Source organism: Eubalaena glacialis, chromosome 15 (assembly GCF_028564815.1).
Source record: "Eubalaena glacialis isolate mEubGla1 chromosome 15, mEubGla1.1.hap2.+ XY, whole genome shotgun sequence".
In the NCBI taxonomy this organism is placed as follows: Eukaryota; Metazoa; Chordata; class Mammalia; order Artiodactyla; family Balaenidae; genus Eubalaena; species Eubalaena glacialis.
The window spans coordinates 25,478,481-25,494,332 of NC_083730.1; the positions used below are offsets into that span (position 1 = coordinate 25,478,481).

Below are 15,852 nucleotides of genomic sequence, written 5' to 3' on the forward strand. Positions count from 1 at the left end.
TGCACTGAGACTGCCTTAGCCTGAACCCTGGTCTGTCACTTTCTAACTCTGTAGTCTTGGTCTTGGGCAAGCCGCTTAACTTTTCTTTGTCTCAGTTTATTCTTCTAGGCCAAGGGTTGGCAGACGTTTTGTGTAAAGGGCCAGATCGTAAGAATTAGGCTTTGTGGGCCCAGAGGCAAAATGAAGAATATTTTGTAGGTACTTGCAAAACAAGGGAGAAAAAATTTCCTCACGTTTTTTAATCGATGAAATTAAAAATACAATACTAATAATGGTTGAGAACTTTTTTTTTGGTAATAAAGGTTTGCTGATGAGAAGAATGAAATCTCTTTTGGGGGAGAAGGGATAACATTTTACTTAATTGGAGTTTAAAGTTACTGTTTCCTATCATCAAAATTGATCATAAATGTTCCTGTTTAATGCTGATTTGTAATGAGATATAATGTATTTCACCTTTGAATATATCTTTTTACATAGATAAGTATTGCCAAATATTGATATCAATCTATGAACATATTTTTTTTTTTTTTTTTTTTGGCTGCACTGTGCGGCTTGTGGGATCTTAGTTCCCCGACCAGGGATTGAACCCGGGTCCACAGCAGTGGAAGCCCGAGTCTTAACCACTGGACCACCAGGGTATTCCCCCAGTGGTTTTAATAGAGCGTATTTATTGCTTGGAAGGCATCTATAGAATTATGTTAGATTCATTTCTCATATTTACCCTTTAGCAAATCATTCCATTACCGACTAATCACTTCCATTTGAGGACTACGTGGAACTCCTTGTTGCACAGTTAAATGGTTCTTGAAATGTGGAAAGTACTTTTGTACTTGCACTGAGGTCTGAAAAATGCTGTTGGAACTGTAGTTTGACTTTGGAAAATATATCTACTGCATACTTGTGTGGGAGTGGAGATCTCGAGTCTTATTTTGATTTTTGACAGCATCAAAAGTGTATAAAGCAGCTTGACATTACCTGTGATTCAAACAATGTCAGTTGTCCTTGAAATGACTTTACCTCAGTACAGGTTTTACAGATTTTTAAGTGCTGTTGGCCTTCTAATTTTAGGTTGAATTCATTGAGAAATATTATCAAATCTGAAGGAAAAACTAATTTCCAGAGCCATTCAGTGTCCAGTAACAGTGGTTGAGGGGGGTTCTTGTTCAGAACAATTTCAGTCTCAACCCTGAGCTTGAAAAATTTAAATAAAACTATACCATTGCTGAGCCATTGTATTGTTGTGTGGTAGAACATATCAGGATATTCAGTTTTTATTTCTGAGAAAAATTTTATGGAACTGATAGTTAAGTTCATGAGAGTGGATGAAGTTGACTGTTGACACTGCTGGTTCAATAACACATGATAGATTCAAATATTTTTATGCAGAGTACCTGCTGATAGATAGCATAATGAACACTGTAGGCTATAAACACCTTGCATTTAAAAAATATTTATTTAATTTACTTAAAAATAGAAATAATAAATCCACATGTTAACATAAATAACATATTTTTGTAAAAACTGTATATTTTGCAAAGTGAAATAAAATTTTGTAAACACCTTGCATTTTCACAAAGTTTGTAAACTTGTCCACCTAAGCTTTTTTCTGCTCCATACATGTTTACCACCATCTGTCGTTATTCATCTTAGCAGATGCCACTTCAGGTTGTACTGAATTAGTATTTTCTCAACCAATTTGGAAAACATTCATGGCTGTAATTGTTCCTTACAGGCTGTTCTTTGAGCAATTATTTTCACTGAGAGACAAGTCTTAAAGATGTTTTATTTTCTCTGAACATATTTCTTTGTCTGCTGTAATCAAACACAATTTAAATCATGATTGGTAAATGACTTTCCTTGCGTGGTTAACAAATGAGCCATTCAGAATCTTACTCTGGTTGTAGCCTCATTTTCATTTTTTATTTTTGGAAGACATTTTGCTTGTGATGAAATGCCTTGTTTTAAATTTTCTAATTTTCCTGATTGTTGCTCTGATGAGTTGGGAGTGAGTGCTGTGTGGTAGGGCATGTCATGTTATTACCTTAGTTGGTAATGTCTGCCAATCTTGTATTCTTCTGACATAGCTATGATGATATTACATGATAAACATAATACTTCGACATCTAATTAGATAAAAAAAAATGTACACTCCACTGTGACTTAAAAGTGTGACATCAGAGTCTACTTTGTTCTTTTTTTTTTTTTTTGGCCGTGACTTGGGGCTTGCGGGATCTTAGTTCCCCCACCAGGGATCAAACCCAGGCCCCAACAGTGGAAGCACAGAGTCCTAACCACTGGACCATCAGGGAATTGCCCTTTGTTCTTGTTTTGATATGAGAGATATTTACTGGTAATTAAAAGTGTCAAAGTATGGCAATATGCATGACACTTGAAATGCTGTCATTGTCACATGTGTCCCTGAGATTTGTGGTGCGCTGAGCAGCAGTATAAAGGGATGAACGCACCGCATACAGTCTCTGTAGTAACTACTCAGCTCTGCTGTTGTGTCACGAAAGCAGCTTTAGACAGTGTGTAAACAAATGACCATGGCTGTGTTCTAATAAAACTTCATTTGTAGACACTGAAGTTTTAATTTCATATGATTTCCACGTGTCCCAAAATACTGATTTTTCTTGACCACTTAAAAATGTAAAAATCATTCTTCATGCAGCAGGCTGGATTTAGCCCTCGGGTCATAACTGCTAACCCGGTGCGGATTAAACGACTCAGTATGTGTCAAGCACTTTGAATAGGACCCAGTGACATAGTAGGCTATATAAATGTTTGCAGTTGTTATTATTTTTATTATCTCCCTGAGGATATTCGTTAAAAATTGTTTTCTTAGAATCACCTGTTTTCTGATTAATTTCTTTGGTTTCTTTTGGTTTATTTCACGTTGGAGGCTTTCCTCACAAGTCTAATCATTTTTGGTTGACCACTCTTTAACAATGCTTTTTAAAAAAAATTTATTTATTTATTTATTTATCTTTGGCTGTGTTGGGTCTTCGTTTCTGTGCGAGGGCTTTCTCTAGTTGTGGCAAGCGGGGGCCACTCTTCATCGCGGTGCGCGGGCCTCTCACTGTCGCGACCTCTCTTGTTGCGGAGCACAGGCTCCAGACGCGCAGACTCAGTAGTTGTGGCTCACGGGCCTAGTTGCTCCGTGGCATGTGGGATCTTCCCAGACCAGGGCTCAAACCCGTGTTCCCTGCATTGTCAGGCAGATTCTCAACCACTGCGCCACCAGGGAAGCCCTGGTGGACCACTCTTAATTTAAGATTGAGACTCCCAGTATTGATTGAAAGCTCTGCGTGTGAGCGGATTTTGCTGAGTGGTAGGCATTGCTGTAGGTGGCAAGCCAGCTTTTTAAATGGGGGGAATCCCAAATGTCTGTATCTTTTCCATGAAAAGATTTTCCAAGAAATTTTCCAAGAAAATTTCATTTTTTGGGAAGAACCCTCCAGTCTCCTGCTTTGGAGGCTGGGAAACCCACTGTGTATCTGTGCAACAGGCAGACTTGAACTTCATTCCCCTGTTTTTATCTTCTGCCTCATTACTCTCTCCAACCTTGGCTTCGGAGTCCAGAGTCTCTCCATTCAGATTTCTTCAGAGTGCATATACATGGTTTCCTACTCGGGGGGAAAGACTCACAGACTTGAGCCCCCTGCCTTGCCCAGTCATTCATGGTGCTTTTCTCCAGTTCTTTCACCTTCCCAGGGTTCCGTGGGGTGGATTGGCTTGTTTCTTGTTAGGGTCTCCTTTGGCAGGCAGGTATGTTGGGGGCATCCTCAGCTCTGCCAGTTCAGTTACTAGCACTCTCTCACCTTTCCATCTTTCACACCTCCTCTGATCTTATACTTGTGGGCTTATATCTTTTTATTTTCATTACTCTCATTTCACTGCCATGGAATACCCAACTGTACTTACTTAATATAGCACTTGGAACATAGTAACCTTTTAGAGAATGTTCCATTACTTGGACTAATGGCACCTGTGGTGTTTTAACATGTCCTTTGGCCAGTGATCACTGCCCACTATTTCTCTGGACTCCTGTTTCAATGATGAGGTTTCGCTTTAAAGTTTGTTGAGTACAAATGTGTGTGTGTATGCTTGTGTGTGTACACACACATATATACATTCAGGCGATTCTGGAATATAGTTTATGATTTATGGAGTCTCAACTTAAGTTGGGACAAAGTGCAGTAGGGTGTTATTTGTATATTTTGAGGATGTTAAGACAGAATTTGGTTATCATGGATTTTCAGATCCACTGATGTTTACTTTCCAGCTAAGATACATTAAATCAGGAGACAGTCAGTGAGTCAGTACATATAGAAGAGGAAGGAGATTTATTTTATGTTTATATCAGATATTTCACAAATTAAATACAAAATATTGAGCATATCATTTCTTGTTCAAAGTGTTCTTTTCACTCATGATAGTAAAATTGACTTGGAATAATTGATCTGAAGTGTTAAATAGCAGTATAAGTCAGACAGCAAAACAAGGCATTATTAGAAGGGTAGTTAAATTCGAAATGAATGGTGAAGATAATGAGTGCTCTAGGACTGTAGAGAAAAAAGAGCGCTCACACTGTGCTTAGTGAGTAGGGTTTCAGGTGCTGTGGGACGGGTGTGTGGCGGGGAAGGCAGGTGTGAACAGCAGGAGCGGAGGAGTGGGAGAGCTTGCTAGGTGTTGAGAACATGGCTTGCCTTACTTTGTTCTGGTACTTACTTGCAAATTGTGGTTCACACACAATTTGTATCAAAATCACTGCGAATGCTTTTTAGAAAATGCTTTTTAGAAAATGCTTTTTAGAATCATTGAATATTTTTGAGCTGGTAAGTAAAATGATGGAAGTGGTAACTTCACAAATATTAAAAATAGATTATATTTGACCTTTTATTTGGCTAAACATGCCCTGTGCCAGGTCTTTTACTGAGTGCTTTGCATGTGTCATCTTGCTTCATCCTCAGAAAATCTTTATGAGTTGTAAGTAGTGTTGTTGTTCTCATTATGCAGTGGGGTTTGGTAAGTGGTAAATGGAGATTCAGGCTGAATCTACACAGACTTAGCAGGGTCTGTCTCATACTAGAACCTTTGGTCTTTTTTTTTTTTTTTTAATAAATTTATTTATTTTTGGCTGCACTGGGTCTTTGTTGCTGCGCGCGGGCTTTCTCTAGTTGCGGCGAGCGGGGGCTACTCTTCGTTGCGGTGCGCGGGCTTCTCATTGTGGTGGCTTCTCTTGTTGTGGAGCTCGGGCTTTAGGCACGTGGGCTTCAGTAGTTGTGGCACGCAGGCTCAGTAGTTGTGGCTCGTGGGCTTTAGAGCGCAGGCTCAGTAGTTTTGGCACACGGGCTTAGTTGCTCCGCGGCATGTGGGATCTTCCCGGACCAGGGCTCGAACCCGTGTCCCCTGCATTGGCAGGCGGATTCTTAACCACTGCGCCACCAAGGAAGCCCAGAACCTTTGGTCTTAATTTTGATGCTGGACTGAATTTCCTTTTTTTTTTTTTAAGGATTAATGTAGTAGTGGAGTGTGCAGGGTGGATCGAAGTGGAGAGATTGGGAGCAAAGAAATCAGGATACTGTTGCACTGAATCATGTGAGATTGTAGAAGCCTGGTCCAGCATGGAAGCAGCGGGAAGATAAAGAGATGGGCTTAAAAGTTGATATGTAGAATTGTGGGTATTGTAGAAGAACCCACAGGACTTGTTGATGTCATTGGAGAGTCACCCTAGTAAAGTGGTAAAGACCAGGGACTCTGGAATTAGATTGCCTGGGTTCAAATCCTGGCTTTTCTACGTATTATCTCTGGGACCTCATGAATTTGGTAAGTTACTTAACCTGTCTGTGCCTTAGTTTCCTCATCTGTAAAATGAGAAAACTGTGCCTACCTCTCAGAGTCGTTAATGGGGACTAAATGAATCAGTGAGTTTAAAGCCCTTAGACCGTGTAAATAAATCTGCTAATAGTGCTGTTGCATATGTGGTTCTTCTGCCTCAGATGCTCCTGTGTATTTCCATAGATTCTTGTAATAACTCCATTGTAATACTTACCAAATGTGTTATAATAATTTATTGACATGTTTGTCTCTCCAGGATTTGAGTCCATTAATGGCAGGGACCTGGTTTTATTCATTTTTGCATTTTCGGTAGCCATCATAACACCTACAGTAGGTGTGTAATAGGCATGTGTGGAATGTATGCTTGGGTATGTGAGTGAGGTAACTTGAGCCAAGAATGCTGATGACATTGATAGGAATAGTGACTTTTGGAGGGGTTGCTTGTTTTGGGGGACAAATGTTAAATTCTATTTTAAAATTTATAATGATAGTACGACATCAATTGATATGTTCAATACGTAGAGATTTATGCTTGGATTTTGACTGAGAAGTCAAGACAAAATATTAATTCTGGGGTCACTCACATAGAGTTTAAAGCACAAGCCAGAAGCACATTCAGAGCCTTCCTGAAGGAGAGCAGGTAAAGAGAACAATCCATTTATTTAAGAATTTTTTTTTTTTTTTTTTTTTTTTTTACTGTAAATTACAACATGTTTCTGGTTTAAAAAAAAGTCCCTTCCCTCCAGATTTTCATTCCCATTCTTCAGAGGTAACCAGTCTTGGATCATTGCTTATGTTTCCTTCCAGAAATTATCTAGGCGTATATAAGAATTTACATGTTTATTTAAGCTAATGGGATTTTACTATACGAGCTGTTCTGTGTCTTTGTGTTTGTTTTTACTTGCGGTATTTGGGATATCTTTACATATTAACACATAAGGTCTACCTCATTCTTTTCAGTGGCTACATTGTATTCCATTATATGCTTATTCCATACGGTGGTTAATCTCCAGATGATGATCATTTAGGTTATTTTGTGTATTTGCTCTTCCAAATAGTGATTAACATCTGTATGTATAGAACTTGTCAACTTGTATGAGTTTACCTGTGCAAATGAATTTCTAAAACCAAAATTGTTGGCACACTTAACATTTTGACAGGTGTTGCCAAATACCTACACACTGATGGTGGGGATGCCTGTTTCCTTATTACTCTCACAACTGCTATTAAGGTTTTTCTTAACCTTTGTTAATCAGATTGGTAAAAATGATACCTCACTGTTTTAATTAGCATATTTTATTCCTCATTTATACTGAAAATCTTTTCATATATTTATTAGCTATGGGACCTTGGCTATTTCAATAAGTATTTTTTTGAGTAATATCTCTTCAGCAGTGTGCTGTAGGTTACTTAGGGATAAGGAGGAATAATCTACCTTGGGAGATATGTCATATATACTACAAAAACATAACATTTAAAGGTAGTTTTTACGTAATGGAAACTTTAGGTGAGTGGTGGGAAGGTGAGAGGGAAGACTGGTTTTGGGAGGGAGGGTGGAATCAGTTTTACACACGTTAAGATTGAATTATTCACTACATTGCCTTAAAGATAGGTCTTTTGAAAGGTTTACTGCTAAAAGCATCAGCAGTTGCACGCTGCTTATTTCTAGTATAGATTTATGTAAGGAACATTGTTATCCACGAAATTACTGGATATATATGTATAAATTTTTATATGTTACATATTATAATATATATAATTATTTATATTATATGTATTATATTACCCTTAAGTTAAAAAAAATTCCTGAGTGTTTTAGGCATATCGATAGAACTGGCATTCCAGTCAGAGGTTGGGACTAGGAGAGGTTTGAAAGTATTAATAATATCGTGGAAGGCACCGGTGAAACCAGGAGAGAGGCTCAGTTATTGAAACATTGAGAGAAAGAAGAGCTGAAAGCCAGGAAGTCTTCTGATGCACAGTGAGAGGGAAGAGCATTGGGACTGTTAGGAGGTGGGGTGATTGGATAGTGGGTTTTTCAAGTTCCATTTTATTGTGGTTTTCATTGGTGAGGGTCTTGGGAGTTCCAAATACATTGAGTGCAAGTGGTGTGTGTGTGTGTGTGTGTGTGTGTGTGTGTGTGTGTGTGTTTGAAATCCTTGGCATGAATCAGATGCAGAAGAGGTGCCATTGGGCCTCAGTTTTCTACTTTGCTTTCTGCGGGGGTGGGGAGCAGATGGAACTTTCTGGCAAGAGTACCTCAGTGGCTAGTTGTCTTTGCTTGGCTGAACTTGTTCTTCCTTGGCATTGCAGCTGCCTTGGGTACTGCTTTCACTCTCTGTTCTCAGCAGATAGTACCCTGTTGTTGCTGCCTAATGGAGTGAGGGCAGGGGTGACTGGGCAGGGTGTCCTAGCCAGGTCTGTTGCCCCTGGGCTCTGGCCAACTGCCTCTGGACTGGGGTTGCTGTTCCACTCTTGGTGCCCTTGATTGAAGACTCTTGAGCCTGCCCTGGATGTCACTTTCCTTTTCAGTCTATCTCCAGCTGTTTTACATTTTATGGGGATTTCTCACAGCTTCTGGTTTCCTGTGAATTTTTGAGCATGGCTGTGTAATAATTGACAAAATTCTTTTGCATTATTTTAGGGTTAGGTGAGGAAAAGAGGGGAAGGAGGCATTGCATTTTGTGCTCAGTTGGCTGTCTTGGTTTTCCTTGTTAATATTCTGTTCAGTGTCTTCTTATAGCTGACAGGCTTTATTCATATTGTTTTAGAAAGGTTTCATATTGGTCCTGGATCGAGCAGTTATTTTAGTACTTTGTGGTCTATCCTAGCAGTTTTGAAAATAAAATTTATTTCCTATAAATCAATAGAAAATAGGCAAAGGATATGAAGAGGTGATGGCCTCATTCACAGCAAGAGAAATGAAATGCAAATTAAAACCATATTGTAAACTATTTTCATGTGTCAGTTGGCAAAGATCAAAAAGTTTGATTAAGCAGTGGTGGCTGTGGTGTGGAGAAACAGGCATTGCTAAAGGGAGTGGAAGTTGGCAACCTCTAAAGAAGGCAGCTAGGCAGTGTACGGGAGGAAAAATAATTTTCCGTCTACCCTTCTGAGCTCTTAACTGTGATAAAAGATCAACAGGAGAAAAACAGAAGTTTATTCACATGTGTACCTCATGTATTCATGGGAGATACCTAGGGAAAAATGAGTGGATTAGAATTAAGTTTAATACCATCTTAATAGGGAAAGGGGAAGGGGAATGTAGGCCTCTTAAGGGAGAGTAAATGATTTTTAGGAAAGACGAATGGGCCTTAGAAGAATAGATGAGAGGTATGATAGTTTGTGACAAAGTTAGTCTCAGTGTTGTGTCAGCTTCTAGGCGCTCTTGTGATAAGAGTCAGTCTTCCCTGGTTGATGAAACTGCTTAATTTATGATTTATGATAATGGAGTTCCTTTTGGAGAATCTGTCTTTGCAGATAAGGAGAGTTCAGAGAAGGCCTCACCCTGCATTTGCTATTTTTCAAGTGCCTACAGCTCAAAATAAAGTGGCAAGGTGGCAGATTTTGAGGTGGCATATTCTGCTACTCTTCAGCAGTATCTACCAAAGTTAGAAATGCACATAATCTTTGACCCAGCAATTGTTTCCCTGGATTTATTGTACCTATATACTGATACACGTGTGAAATATGTACCAGATACTTATTGGAGAACGATTTGTAATAGCGAAAGATCATAAGCTACTTAAATGTCCATTGATACGGGATTTATGGAATTAAAAACTGGAATGTTAGAGTTGTAAAAATAAATGAAGTGCTTTATATACATATATGTAATGATTTCTAATATATATTAACTGGGAAAAGCAAAGTAAAAAGGCATATATAGGGTGTTATGATTTGTGTAAAAAGGAGAAAATATGTGTTTGTGTATACATAGAAAATCTGTGGAATGATATCCAAGCAACCAGTAATATTTTCTCTGAGTTGAGAAACCAGATGGTTAGGAGAAGGGATGGGAGAGAGACTTTTTACTCTAAACCCTTTGAACCCTTTGTATTTTGTACCGGGTGCATTACTGATTAAAAAAATAAAGTATAAATAAATCAAGTCTGACTTAAATTTTCATTAATAGACTCTATGATGATAGTCTCATTGTTGGCTTATTTAGGAGAGGTGGGATGGAATTCTGTTCTTTTGAAAATTCAGCATTTGTGGACCTTATTAAACTCCCAAAGTAAATTTTTCGTTGATTGCTTTTAAGGCACCACAAGAAAAGTAAAATACTGGTTTGTTTAATTGAGAACAGTTTGCTCTGATTCTCATTTCTTTTTATCTGGTGTCATTTTTATTCTGTTAATTTTAATGAAGCAAAGAGAAAGGAAATTGAGTCCATGGCAGAGCCAAGGGAAACCATAATTAAAGTGCTTATTGCCAGTAAACCAGCACTCTCTTAACTAACCATTTTGATCCACACACTTAGGTGTTTATCCAGTAAACTGTTGTTAGGCCCACAGTGCTAACTGCTAATTGGCATGGGTTCCCCCCGATAAACAGAGGACTTATAAACAAGTTGTGGCTGTCTTTTCTGTTTGTTCTTAAAAAATTTCTTTGAGGCATATTCAAGAATTGCAGGGATTATTAGACAAATAAAATATTTTGGAAGGTTTGATAAAAAGGAAGTAGTTCCTTTAAGTAGGTGGTAGAGGGCAAAATCTGTTGTATACTCCCAAGTTATGAAGTTAGTGTGGAATCCCCAAAGGACCATGACTTATTTTGCTTTTATTGAAAAAGTTCAGTTTCGAATAAGATTTGAAAGAAAGAGTTTATTTGGGGAAACTAAGTGAAAGAGCATTCCAGGACACCAAGTAAAATAAATGTGAGATCCTAATCATCTCACCATGTGTTAATATAGGTGATGAAGTAATTTAATATGTAAAAATTAACTTAGTGGTTGTGATAGAAAATAGCTGTTAGTCTGATTTGTTGGCACCTTTCTTGGACATATAGATTCGATTTTTGGGTTTGATTTTGTTTTTATTTTAAAAAACTTTATTTTAAAATAATTGTAGACTCATAAAAAGTTGCAAAAATAGTGTGGAGAAATTCCATGTACCTTTCACCCAGCTTTCCCTAAGGTTAATGTAACTATAGTACATTATCAAAACCAGGAAACTGATATTGACAGCACAGAATAGACTGCAGACTATACTAGGATTTCTCCACTTTTTACGTGGACTCATTTTTTTTTCTTTTGTGCATATAGTTCTGTGAAATTTTATCACCTGTATAGATTCAGGTAACCACCACCACAATGAGGATTCAGAACTTTTCCAGTCCCACAAATGAACTTGCTCATCACCTGTATTCTGCATTTGTCCGAATCATTCCCCATGGGGTCCTCTGATTTGCTTCTCTATCCCCAGCTTATTGGTTTTGGGCACTCAAAGCATTTTATAATTTCTCTTCTTTAAATTTAAGATGTGTTTTATGGCCCAGAATGTGGTCTATCTTGGTGAATATTTAATGTGAGCTTGAGAAGAATGTATGTTCTGCTGTTGTTGGATGAAGCAGCTAAAGATGTCAGTTATATCCAGTTGATTGATGGTGGTGTTGACATCAGCTATATCCTTACTGATTTTCTGCCTATAGGATCTGACCATTTCTGATAGTGGAGCGCGCAAGTCTCCAGCTATCATAGTGGATTCATTGTTTTCTCCTTGCAGTTCTATTGGTTTTTGCCTCATATTTTGATGGTCTGTTGTTAGGTGGATACACAGTAAGTACTGTTATGTCTTCTTGGAGAACTGACTCCTTTATCATTATATAATGGCCTTTATCCCTGATAAGTTTCCTTGCTCTGAAGCTGGCTGTGTCTAAAATTAATAAAACTATTCCTGCTTTCTTTTGATTAGTGTTAGCATGGTATATCTTTTTCCACCTCTTTACTTTTTTAAAAAAAGATTTATTTATTATTTATTTTTATTTATTTTTGGCTGTGTCGGTTCTTAGTTGCGGCATGCGGGATCTTCGTTGAGGCACGCGGGATCTTTCATTGTGGTGCATGGGCTCTTCGTTGTGGCGCGCGGGCTTCTCTCGTTGTGGCGCGCAGGGTTCTCTCCAGTTGTGGTGTGCGGGTTTTTCTCTTCTCTCGTTGTGGTGCGCAGGCTCCAGGGCACGTGGGCTCTGTACTTTGCGGCACGCAGGCTCTAGTTGAGGTGTGTGAGCTCGGTAGTTGTGGCACACGGGCTTAGTTGCCCCACAGCATGTGGTATCCTAGTTCCCTGACCAGGGATCGAACCTTCGTCCCCTGCATTGGAAGGCGGATTCTTAACCACTGGACCACCAGAGAAGTCCCTCTATCGCTTTCTTTAAAAAATAATTTGTTTTTGAGATGTGTCCATGTTGGTAATTGTAGCTCTAGTTAATTCATTTTCACTAGTGTATTATATCTCATTGCTAAGATATTAAAATTTTTAATTTTAATAGCTTAAAAGGTATAAAGTAGCTTTGGGATAGGGTATGACAAGTAAGGACTTTATATATTTCAGAATATTTCTTTATAGCATTTTCTAATTGGGCTCAATAATTACTTGAGACATTAAACTGAAATCTAGAGTTATGATTGACTGTTGGCTTGATATGAAGCCTGAGTTGGAGTCAGCTAGTGTTGGGGTCCCTGTACCCATGATTAAGGAGGAGGAAAGTAGTGTGTGGCCTTGAGTTCAGGGGCAGGTGATAAGAAGCCAGATCAGTATTACTCATATTCAGAAGGCCCAACTGTCCATGTGCATTGGGGAAGCCTCATGTCCTTAGATAAGCAGCTCAAGCCAGTCCCAGAGTTCCAGAGGGAATGTGGAAGACTTGCTTCCAAATTCTGATCTTGGCTTCGATGTCTTTGTGGAATGAGGAGGGACGTAGGTGAGAAAGTAAGTCACTGCTAATGTAAATTCTCTTGTAACTTGAGCTTCCTTTAGCCACTGAACCCATGTAGTTTCCTTTCATTGTGATGGTAATTTTTTAAAAAAAAATAATTAATTAATAATTTTTGGCTGCGTTGGGTCTTCATTGCTGCGAGCGGGCTTTCTCTAGTTGTGGTGAGCGGGGGCTACTCTTCGTTGTGGTGTGCGGTCTTCTCATTGCAGTGGCTTCTCTTGTTGAGGAGCACAGGCTCCAGGCACACGGGCTTCAGTAGTTGTGGCTTGCGGGCTCTAGAGTGCAGGTTCAGTAGTTATGGCACACGGGCTTAGTTGCTACGCGACATGTGGGATCTTCCCAGACCAGGGCTCGAACCTGTGTCCCCTGCATTGGCAGGTGGATTCTTAACCACTGTGCTACCAGGGAAGTCCCTGTGGTGGTAATTTTAATTTAGTTTAATTTATTATTCATTATTTTATTGTCAGTGAGAGACTTTTTCTGAACAAGTTGAGATAAAACATGATCTTGAACTATGTTAAGTGCAATTTGATGAAGACTGTGATTCATTTTGTGACTGATGTGTTAGTTTTCCCCTTCGTGACCAAGCACAACAAATACTGAAGACAGTAATAATTTATTTACACTCATTCCTTCCTTCAACATAACGCTGTTTAGAGAATGCCTGTTATATGCTAATGTAGACATCTAGAAAGATGAATAAGATAGTTCTTATTTAAAAAAAAAAACCCCAGCAAAACACTACAGCTCATGGTTTAGGAGACTAAGAATGCCAGCAAAAAGTATATGTGCATTACAGCAGGATGAGAGAGGCACTAAGTGTGACGCCTTTGGAATTGGGAGCCCTTTCACTTTAAGCCGGTAACTCACTTCAGTCCTCATTCTCTCCTTAAGTGTAGGTAGCACATGGTAACTACTTGAACAGTTTTCTGCCCATAGCACATTCAAGCCATCCAGTCTCTATTTCTTTAGCACCATTGTTTTAGACTATTTGTTAATAAGTTATCATTGTTATGAATTTGCTTTGAGACATTTTCTTGGGCAAAGGTATGCCCATTCTAAGATCTACAAGTATAGATTGGGATTTTGTGTTCCGTTGGCTAAGACAGATTTTAGCCTCATTTTTCGCCTTGTAACTTTGTATCTGATGTCTAATATATTTAAAAACAAAGAGAGGTATGATTTTTTTACTAAGTTTAGAGTTTCTTACATTTAGGTCAAGGGTAGGAAAAATATGATGATTATTTTGAACACGTTTGAAATTTCTTTTCATTCTTTATAGGTTGTCTTGTGGAAATGAAGGTTTAAGGACAAGTTATCTACCAGATTAAAAGATGGGATCGAATAGCAGCAGAATTGGTGATCTTCCTAAAAATGAGTACTTAAAAAAGTTATCAGGCACAGAATCTGTCTCTGAGAATGACCCGTTCTGGAATCAGCTACTGTCATTTTCTTTCCCTGCACCAACTAGCAGGTAAGAGGTTACTTGGAGATTGAAAATTTGTATCAAGGACCACATAAGCTTGTGTGGTATGCTGATTTAAAAAAAAATTTTTTTATTTTAATGATCAGTCTGTCCCTCCATTTGTTGTACATGTACCAGTAGAAAATCCAAAAGGTATGAAAAGGAGGAAATAAGTTTTTCTCTTTCCTTTCCCCAGCTCAGCCACCTCCCTTGCCCAGAGATAATTCCTGGTAGCAGTTTCTTTTGAATGCTTCCAGAGATAGTAAAACCATATTATTTCATGTAGTTTTACGAAACTGTTTAACCACAAATGGTAGCATACTACACATACCTTGCTTTTTCGTTTTTGCTTGCTGTCCCTTGCTTTTTTTCCCCACAGTTAAGTAAAACATATGTATATGCATATATGCAACTGCCTTATTCTTTTAAATGACTGCAGAGTGTGCATACATTATATGAAATCGTTTTTTTATTGGTGGACATTTAGATTGTTTCCAATTTCTTGTTATAACAGATAATGCTGCATACATAATTTCTCAAGCATACAAATAAATCTCCAGTATAAATTCCTCAAAGTAGAATTGCTGGGTCAAAGTATATGTGCATTTGTAATTTGCCAAACTGTTCCATGGAAGTTGTACCAATTTATACTCCTACCAGCAATGTATGAGAAGGTCTGCTTCTCCACCCCTTTGTCAATTTAATGCATTTTTAGACTCTTTGGCCTTTGTCAATTTGGTAGGTGAAAACCAATATCTCATTTTTAACTCTTTATTATAAAAACAGACATATAATTATGTAGAGTGACTAGAATATTGAATTCCCATTACTCAGTATCTAGATTTTAAACATTTTTATTTATTTGTTTTTAACAGCTTTATTATGATAGACTGAATAATGGCCCCCTAAAGATACCTGTGTCCTAGTCCCTGGAATCTTTGGGTATGCTATGTTATAGCATGTATCAATATTTCATTCCTTTTTATTTCTGAGTGAGATTCCTTTGTATGAATATACCATCTTTTTTTATCCATTCATCAGTTAATAGCCATTTGGATTATTTCCATATTTACTTCATCTATGTTTTAGGGTTTTTTAAAGTAAATTAAAGTATGGACATTTTCTTTTATAACTGTAATACCATTATCACACCTTACAAAGTTAACAATAATTCCTCTTACCCAGTCCATTTTCAAATTTCCCTAGTTGTTTTGTAGTTCATTTGTTACAATTAGGAAATAAATAAGGTGTATACATTGCATTGCAATACATTGCAATAAGGTAGTTACATTTCTTAAATGTCTTTAATCTCGAATAGAGGTATGCACTCCCCAACTCCTGCCACTATTTTTTTCCCTATGCCGCTACTTTTTTTTTTCTTTTAACAAACTGGGTCAGTTTTTCTGTAGAATGTTCCACCTTCTAGACCTACCTGATTGCTTCTCATATTTTGTTTTTTTATTTACTGTATTTTCTATAAATTGGACATCAGATTTAAAGGCTTGATAAAATTTGGGTTAAACATTTTTGGTAAGAGTGTTTCATAAGTGATGCTACTAGGTACCTTATATTGTATTTCATTAGGTTACAGAAAATGTGTGGGTTTATAT

General features: G+C 37.9%; 1 protein-coding gene across 4 annotated transcripts in view; it reads left to right on the plus strand.

The window, feature by feature from the left end:
* DYM (dymeclin) overlaps positions 1-15,852 on the plus strand; it is a 389,413-nt gene that overhangs the window by 6,803 nt on the left and 366,758 nt on the right. For all 4 annotated transcript variants that reach the window (XM_061170204.1, XM_061170205.1, XM_061170206.1 and 1 more), the window contains exon 2: positions 14,060-14,251. In XM_061170204.1, coding sequence (XP_061026187.1) covers positions 14,112-14,251 — 140 coding nt within the window. In that variant the 5' untranslated portion in view covers positions 14,060-14,111. The remainder of the gene's footprint in view (positions 1-14,059; positions 14,252-15,852) is intronic.